At 35.1% G+C, this 9176-nt stretch overlaps 1 protein-coding gene and 2 long non-coding RNA genes across 3 annotated transcripts in view; all 3 read left to right on the plus strand.

Annotated features, from left to right (window-relative positions):
* Nucleotides 1-749: 749 nt before the first annotated feature.
* Nucleotides 750-1327, plus strand: LOC112156959. The gene is made up of 4 exons (XR_002921071.1): nucleotides 750-786; nucleotides 902-968; nucleotides 1070-1123; nucleotides 1227-1327. It is a non-coding gene; the product is annotated as an uncharacterized LOC112156959 (long non-coding RNA).
* A 1971-nt stretch (nucleotides 1328-3298) lies between these two features.
* On the plus strand, nucleotides 3299-3978 carry LOC112156901. Its single transcript, XR_002921063.2, has 4 exons — nucleotides 3299-3362; nucleotides 3476-3542; nucleotides 3644-3697; nucleotides 3801-3978. It is a non-coding gene; the product is annotated as an uncharacterized LOC112156901 (long non-coding RNA).
* A 4534-nt stretch (nucleotides 3979-8512) lies between these two features.
* LOC118598924 (cell wall protein IFF6-like) overlaps nucleotides 8513-9176 on the plus strand; it is a 15715-nt gene continuing 15051 nt past the window's right edge. The window contains exons 1-2 of the mRNA XM_036212625.1: nucleotides 8513-8926; nucleotides 9011-9067. Of these exons, the coding sequence (XP_036068518.1) occupies nucleotides 8870-8926; nucleotides 9011-9067 (114 nt within the window). The 5' untranslated portion in view covers nucleotides 8513-8869. The remainder of the gene's footprint in view (nucleotides 8927-9010; nucleotides 9068-9176) is intronic.

The following is a 9176-nucleotide window of genomic DNA, read 5'->3' on the forward strand; positions in this document are numbered from 1 at the left end:
AAAAAAAAAAAAAAAACATTTAAATGTTTTAAATTTTGATTTAACTGCAGGCTAACAGAGTCCTTAGTCTTGTTGCTGCAGGTTTCTCTTGCTTGCAGATGGATTTTTATCTGAAGAGAGTTTGTATGTTTTCCTATCACATGTGTGGATTTTTAACACTTTGTTCCTGTCAGTCTCAAAAGATGCTTCACAGGTTGCTTGTCAATATGATTATCTTCAAATGTTTTAGTCAGTTTTGTAAGAATCTATGTGGATGATTTTTTAATTTACTTTTGCTGCTGTATTTGCAGCTTTTAAGCCAGACCACTAAATGTAAATCTATTATTTATTTATTCCTTTTACGTGCTTGAGTGATAGATTCTTTTCTTTATTCTTAGACTGAATTGTTCCTCGAAAGGTTTGAAATCTGTAATCAAATCTTTCATAATCAGCCAAGTATTAACGAGGCTAAACCTATTGTGACATACATTAAACTCTGTTTTTACAACAGACGTATGTTGCTCAGTGACTTATGTGTAGGTGAGCTATATGTTAAAAAGTGTTGATGTTGATCTTAGAATTTCAGAATGATCTACTGTTTTTCATTTGTGTGTTTTCCTGGTCGTGCAAATCCCCATAATCTTGTGCAGCTTCTATCTTAATTCAGTAATCAGTGTTTTTTCTAACATGGAATTGACCAAAGAATGCAGTTTCACAAGAGCTCTGCTTTCCTGATCATATATAAGAGAAGGTCAGAGAAGCATCACAACGTTCCTGATCTTCTGCTGAGGAAGCAAAGACACAACTGTAATCATGTTTTCTTGGTTTCAGTATTTTCTGCGATGCTACAGTGATATTTTTTTCATTGTTATTTAACTGAACATATTTTATCTGTTAATAGAGTTTTGATTTTTGTTTCCAGGAGTGAAATCATGCTGAAGTTAGCGCTTGTGCTTGGATGCCTCCTGAGTCTCACTCTGGCTCAACCTGTAAGTCTGATTGTCTCTAATTATCATGTTCAGACTCCATGATCTGGTGTACAGAACAGAGTAAGCCCTAAAAACTGTCAATCTTGAACCTTTTTCAACAGCTGGAGGAGCATCAGAGAGTTGCTCGCTCAAAGTCAAACTCCAACTCAAACGAGGTGAGTGTTTAAGATCTGGTCCAAAACAGCAACACCTGGTGTAACAAAGTCCTGATAGAGCCCTGTCTTATCATTAACTTGACTTTTTTCTGATTGCTTTAAGGCCACGACTACAACAACCACCGCGGCATCTTCAGCCACTCTGAACCAAATCATTGCCCTCCTCTTACAACGGCTCATCGCTGGATGATAAAGTCTGGAATGGAACCGCCCATCAAGAAGTGATTAAGAAATGTTTTAGAATCAGTGAAACAGTTCATATTTTTACTGTTCTAAATAAACGCAGCAAATGAAAATGAAAGAAACTGTCGTTTTCTTTTAAATTTATCAAGTATCTTGACTTCTTAGAGAGCATGCAGAGAACTAAAAATGATTTAAATAAAACTATCACAGTGAAAAGGAAATATATAAGTATTTGTTGGTATTTGACCATTTATGACAAGTCATACCTTTTTTAGGGGCACACATTGACTGTATAAGAGAACTAGACAGTGGAAGTCACTCATAGAAAATTTATTACTTTTGGGTCCAGCAAAATGAAGCTAATTCAGTTGCCATTTCATGCAATACGAAAGCCGTCATTTGGAGTCACACAAGGTTAAAACCAGTGAGTGTTGGTCTGATTTAATGTTCCTATAGCAACTACTGTCGCCAATCAGAAGTGAGTTTGTTGGAAGTCCCATACCATTGATTTATAGATAGACATAGCACTATTTTTTCCGTGTTATGGACTTCACCATTTTGGAACCAGGCGGCGTTAGTAAGCAGTGATTGGTCAGAGTTGGTCTGAGTCATCATTTCTATGGCAGCCACTCTCGCCAATCAGGAGTGACCTTGTTTGAAAGCCCCACTCCTTCCACGGAAAGCGGGCTCGGGAGAATCTGTCAATCTCAGTGGGGCAGCAGAGACATTTTTTCAGCCCGTAGCAGTTCTCGTTCAGCACGAGTGGCAACTTTCTTGCATAGTTTTGATGGTAAAGTTTTGATCATAAAAGTGACATCGACGGTCATTGGTTAATGATTAACCTTGAGATGGACGACTAAATATATTCTTGTTAACATTTATGGTTTTAATAATAGGACCAAAAACCAGAGATTAGTTACAAACATAAAACATTTGATAATCAGCTGGAAACGTGTGTATTCAACTAACAAAGTTGTTGTTGCAGGTGACTTCAATGTAGTACCAGATAAAAACCAGGACAGATTTCCAACTCAACATAACTCTAATCGTTTCAATAAAATAATTTCAGAATTTTCGAGCTCGCTCGATCTTATCGATATTTGGCATAAAAGACCAAATACCGACCATTGACTCACTAGTGATGCTTCTGAAATAGATAAAGAGGAAGATTCTGAGGAGAATATGGAGATCCGAAGATTAATCTGATTATGCAGTATTTTAAGACTATAAAGTCATTTTATTCTGAGGTATGTTTAAATCAAAACACAAATGTTTGGGTTATTGTGAGCAGGGAAGACCAAAAGTTCATTTTGTGTTTTACGTTTCTATTCAAGTTAAATGACAGCACAACAACATTATACAAGGTGATGATGAAGTATTTTGCTAGTGCATGTGTCACAATAAAAAGAGTTGGAATATGAAAATGTAAAGTTTATTTCATAATTAACAGTTTTAGGCGCTTTTCAAATTAATATATATATATTACAAAACATCGCAACTTTTGTTGCAACTTTTCACAAAAGCCGCTGCAGCCTCAGGCGATCATAAAAATCTGCTGCGAAATCCTGGAAGGTCTGATTATTTATATATTTTTTTATTAATTTTACGTGCTAGAGTGATAGATTCTTTTCTTTATTCTTAGACTGAATTGTTCCTCGAAAGGTTTGAAATCTGTAATCAAATCTTTCATAATCAACCAAGTATTAACGAGGCTAAACCTATTGTGACATACATTAAACTGTTTTTACAACAGACGTATGTTGCTCAGTGACTTATGTGTAGGTGAGCTATATGTTAAAAAGTGTTGATGTTGATCTTAGAATTTCAGAATGATCTACTGTTTTTCATTTGTGTGTTTTCCTGGTCGTGCAAATCCCCATAATCTTGTGCAGCTTCTAACTTAATTCAGTAATCAGTGTTTTTTCTAACATGGAATTGACCAAAGAATGCAGTTTCACAAGAGCTCTGCTTTCCTGATCATATATAAGAGAAGGTCAGCGTTCAGAGAAGCATCACAACGTTCCTGATCTTCTGCTGAGGAAGCAAAGACACAACTGTAATCATGTTTTCTTGGTTTCAGTATTATCTGCGATGCTACAGTGATATTTTTTTCATTGTTATTTAACTGAACATGTTTTATCTGTTAATAGTTTTGATTTTTGTTTCCAGGAGTGAAATCATGCTGAAGTTAGCGCTTGTGCTTGGATGCCTCCTGAGTCTCACTCTGGCTCAACCTGTAAGTCTGATTGTCTCTAATTATCATGTTCAGACTCTATGATCTGCTGTACAGAACAGGGTGAGCCCTAAAAACTGTCAATCTTGAATCTTTTTCAACAGCTGGAGGAGCATCAGAGAGTTGCTCGCTCAAAGTCAAACTCCAACTCAAACGAGGTGAGTGTTTAAGATCTGGTCCAAAACAGCAACACCTGGTGTAACAAAGTCCTGATAGAGCCCTGTCTTATCATTAACTTGACTTTTTTCTGATTGCTTTAAGGCCACGACTACAACAACCACCGCGGCATCTTCAGCCACTCTGAACCAAATCATTGCCCTCCTCTTACAGCGGCTCATCGCTGGATGATAAAGTCTGGAATGGAACCGTCCACTAAGAAGTGATTAAGAAATGTTTTGGAATCAGTGAAACAGTTCATATTTTTACTGTTCTAAATAAACGCAGCAAATGAAAATGAAAGAAACTGTCGTTTTCTTTTAAATTCATCAAGTATCTTGACTTCTTAGAGAGCATGCAGAGAACTAAAAATTATTTAAATAAAACTATGAAAAGGAAATATATAAGTATTTGTTGGTATTTGACCATTTATGGCAAGTCATACCTTTTTTAGGGGCACACATTGACTGTATAACAGAACTAGACGATGGAAGTCACCCATAGAAAATGCATTACTTCTGGTCCTGCAAAATGAAGCTAATTCAGTTGCCATTTTATCACAATACGAAAGACGTCATTTGAAAGCCCAACTCCTTCCACGGAAAGCGGGCTCGGGAGAATCTGTCAATCTCAGTGGGGCAGCAGAGACATTTTTTCAACCTGTAGCAGTTCTCGTTCAGCACGAGTGGCAACTTTCTTGCATAGTTTTGATGGTAAAAGTTTTGATCATAAAAGTGACATCGACGGTCATTGGTTAATGATTAACCTTAAGATGGACGACTAAATGGATTCTTGTTAACATTTATGGTTTTAATAATAGGACCAAAAACCAGAGATTAGTTACAAACATAAAACATTTGATAATCAGCTGGAAACGTATGTATTCAACTAACAAAGTTGTTGTTGCAGGTGACTTCAATGTAGTACCAGATAAATACCAGGACAGATTTCCTACTCTACATAACTCTAATCGTTTCAATAAAATAATTTCAAAATTTTCTAGCTCTCTCAACCTTATCGATATTTGGCTTAAAAGAAATCCACAAAAGCTTCAATAATACAGGACAACAAAATCAAGGACAAATAGATTAAAAAACTGCTGCTAGGAATTGAGTGCCTTTTCTAGTATAATGTTTTAACTCCTTTGTATGGTTGTTTGGATGTGAGTTTGAATTTATCCATTTGGTATTTTATTTTATTCTAATTTATTTTATTTATTTTATTATTTATTTATAATCGCACCTGAAGAGGACTGCACTCAAATTCATTGTATTATGTACAATGACAATAAAGTTATTCTATTCTAAAGAGCAGAAGTACTGTCGTTTCCTCGTTGTTTCTCCTGCAAAAACAGTAGTTTTTGTTGCATGGAACAAAATCTTGGAAAAAGTTTTGGTCACAAATGCCCTACAGGTATGGATTTGGGTTTGTCAGTGGGCAAAAATTGACCAAGCTCTCATGCACACAAGTATCACCAAATGGCAAGGTCATAGAGGACTCATCGACATGCAGGTGGTACTAAAACACACTTCTAAAGTTGAGGGTTAACATTTTTGAAATCCTGCAGAGAGCACAAGGAGTCTTTTGGCTCTGTTCACTATTAGAAATGAGCAGATACACAATACAGTGGAGTTAGTGTGGGGATCATACATGTATCTTATGAGCATCTGCTCACCTCGTGGGTGCAGCATTTGTCAGCCACTACAGCAACAATTGTTGCAACAACTTGAGGAAGGAAGCAACTTCTGCTCATGCAGTTACAAATGAAGTCTGATATGGAGACAATAAAATATAATTTTGTCTGTTTTCTAATCTAATAAATAATGTTTTTTTTTCTCTGAGATGTAAATAGAAAATATTCAAAATAAAATATTGAAGAAGACTAACTTCCTTTGCATCCTACTGGCAGAAGGTAAAAAAAAGATTTAACAAGACTCAAATCTGAACCACTGATAATTGATTCTGATGTTCTTGTAAAAATACGTTAAAAATAGTAAAGCAAAGCTTAGTACTCAATTTGTTGAACATTGTAAAACGTCAATATCTGATGGTTGTGTGCCACCCAGTGGTGTGATCTGTTCTTGCATTTTGTCAGTTTTCAAATGGAAGTTGCATATATCGCAAAAAGACTGCAATATTTTTAGTTGCATATTTACCATGTTTAGAAGCTTTCACTAGCTATGACTACATTTATTTTAAAACACATATGTAGACCACATGTTTCTTCCTTTGCATCTCGAGTATCAATTTTTTTTTTTTACTTATAGGCCACAAAGCGTTTTAAAACTTGACAGATGAACCTGATCAAATGCTTGAAGTGTTATGAGAAAAAAACAACACAGAATCTGGACAAAAACTTGCTTTTTTAACTGTGGCTTTTGTTCCTATTTTAGTGCTGATTGGACCAGTTGGTTGATGTCTTTTGGAGAAAAACACACTTGTTTGTTATGTTGGAATGATCGCAAAAAATTACTGACTCAAAAAACACACATGAAAGTGAGAAAAGCGACAAATCTTCCAACACAACAAGAATGCAAAATAACTTTCTCCACCTAAACACAAGTCAGTTTATTTGTGGTGCACCATCTAAAGGGAGACACCAAAATTACGGTGAAATATAAAGCATTAGTATGGCTCCCGGGCTGTAGATTGCCTATGGTCCAAATGATAAATCTTACTTCCCTTCTATGAGGATCATCTGTATAACAGAGAATTTTTTTTTTTAAAAGCACAACATTTTTGAGTGAATATTTAACACTGTTTTATAAAGTCAGATATATCTCCTCCATATCTTGTAAATTGATTACTTTTCCAAACAAAATGGACGAAACTGCAAACACAAGTCTCATCCAGTCAGCAAAACAAAACCTTTCCTGTTGCTGACTGTTTCACAACTGAACTGAGATTAATGGTGATTTCCTGATAGCCAGTGGGAAATAACTTTGCAAGATTTTTCCTGCAAGGATGTGATTTCATCACCTTTCTGACACAAGTCAAGTGTCAAAACATCTTTCACAGCAGACAGAATTACTGAAGGCAGGTTTTCTTCAAAAAAGCTTAACTACCACCTCCGCAGGGTGCAGCGTTTGGTCTTTGTTTTTACCACCACATTTCCTGCAGCCTGCAGGAAGAATATGATAATAAAAAAAAAGAAAAAAAAAGGGTCGGTCTTTTTTTATGGGTTTTGTGTTTTTATTGTCTGCTTATAAACACGATTTTTTACACTTAATCATAATCTCTGCAACATTTTCTCTGAACTTCTTGCTCCACTAAGCATTTTTTTTTAATTTCTTTATATTTAACTGTTTAGATTTTTTTTTTTCAGTCCTATTTCCTTTCCCTGTCCTATTTTTATGCTGTGCACTTAAATTGTTCGGATTAATGAAATCATATTCTGGTCATTTGGACTTTAAATATATGGCTAAAATAAAAAAATTCAACAGGAAAATAACAAATCATTTATATGCAGGGATTTTTACAAGTTCCTAAGCAGTCACCATCAAGATAATACAATTCTATTCATATAAAACCAGCTTGGTGGCCTTGTGGTAGAGCGTCTGTCCTAAATTTGGAAAGTCGTGAGATCAAATCAAACCAAAGACTAAAAATGGGCCAATACTTCCCTGCTTGACACTCACCGCTCTCCTTTGCAATGCGTAAAACATTTTTTGTTTAAATTTTACTTTAATTTTAACAAAATTTTTATAGGGTCTTCGGGAGAATACTTAATTTCTGTAAGCAAACAATTCCAAAGTTTCCCAGTTGTTGGTATTTTATGATTTTATGTTATAAACCTTTAATGCAAAAACAGTTCTTATGTATTTATTTCACTAAATAATAGCTTGTAAAAAAGATAAAAAATAAATAAAAAACAGATCAAACTTTAAAAGAATTAAGTCATGCAAAACTGAACGCAATAAATTAGCCTTTAAATTAAAAAAGACTGAAGTGTGTCATGTGTGTTTGGCTGCAATACACGCGCACCTCCTGACGAAACTTCACGTTTGATAAAGGTGTATTGTCCTGCCCTTCATCCCAACTCAAACATAACTTTGAAGACTACAAACAAAATGTTATCCATGACGTAAACCAGTTAATAAATTAATCATCTTGATTCATGAAGGTTTGCAACACCAAGTACTTAGAAGGCTTCACTACCCCACGCACACAATGCAAAAACTCACACACCCAGACATACAATCCGTGCAAACATAGAAAATATTAATATAGAGACAAATCATTTGAAATTAAACGGTTTGTAAAAAACAATTATAGGCTGTCTTTTTGTCATTTACCTGACTAAATTACACATTGATTTAAACTTTGAGATGAAAACAGATTTCTTTAAGGACTTTTCTGTAAAAACATAGAGTGGTTCACTCCGATTAATATTTTTGAATATAAATTCCTAAACCAAGTTGATCACTAGGACAAAACAGTATGATCAAAGATGCCCAAATGTCATTGATTTTTTTTTCAGCTATCTAGATCAGCTAAAATGACATCAAGATACACTGATATTTTTTCCACCCAGTCCAACAAATTACATATTATAAATAAATCTTAACCTCAAATACAAAAGGGGTTAATACAAATATACACAACGTTTGTCTTAAGATCCAGAACCCCTTATTGTAATAGTAAAATTGGTCCAACACAAGAGGCCTTCAGCTCTCATCTACTTCCTCAGCTGTTGGACAGGACAAATTTAAAAAAACATACACCGATATATCCTTCTGACAAACATATATCCACAAAGCTGAGTTTTTCTTGTTTGAAGTGTCTAAATACCTGTTTTTCACAGTTACTTAAGCTCCTCCCTCTATTTTTTTAGTAAGTGTTGGATGTGATTCAAAAGTAATTTGTTCCTTTGATTCCTGTTTGATTATTTCTTCATTATGAAATGTGGAGACAGAAGATTTCATTAATTGTAGTTTTACAACAATGTAAAAACTTAGTCATCCATCCAGCTACAGTATATAAGCGAAGCTCTGCAGCCACACCATCATTCCCATGACCAGCTGAGAAGCAGCCAGCTAAAGTTGTAAAGACGTGATTGTAACTGTCTTTTCTTATTTCTTCTTCTTTTTTTATTATGTTGCTGAATACAGGTTTTGTGGGGATTATTGTTACTTTAATATTATTTTGTTTCATCAACAGGGGATTGATCAGCCATGCTCAAAACAGTCCTCGTGCTTGGATGCCTCCTGAGCGTCTCTCTGGCTCAGTTTGTAAGTTCAATGGAATTAAGTGTATTTGTATTCAAACAGAGAGTTATATATGTGCTTTTTAACTTTTTTTTTTTTTAATAATAGCATGGCAGGGGCCATGGAGGACCTGGACGATTTCCTCCTAACCTTCCCTTCAATGGAGTAAGTCTCTTTTTTTGCCATTAATGGAGACAAATTGTGACCAAATCCATCCGTATGTGAAGAGAAATGTGTTTATGTCGCAGGGTGAAGGGCATTTTCATCACCCTCC

The sequence above is a fragment of the Oryzias melastigma genome, linkage group LG1 (assembly GCF_002922805.2).
Source record: "Oryzias melastigma strain HK-1 linkage group LG1, ASM292280v2, whole genome shotgun sequence".
Taxonomy (NCBI): domain Eukaryota; kingdom Metazoa; phylum Chordata; class Actinopteri; order Beloniformes; family Adrianichthyidae; genus Oryzias; species Oryzias melastigma.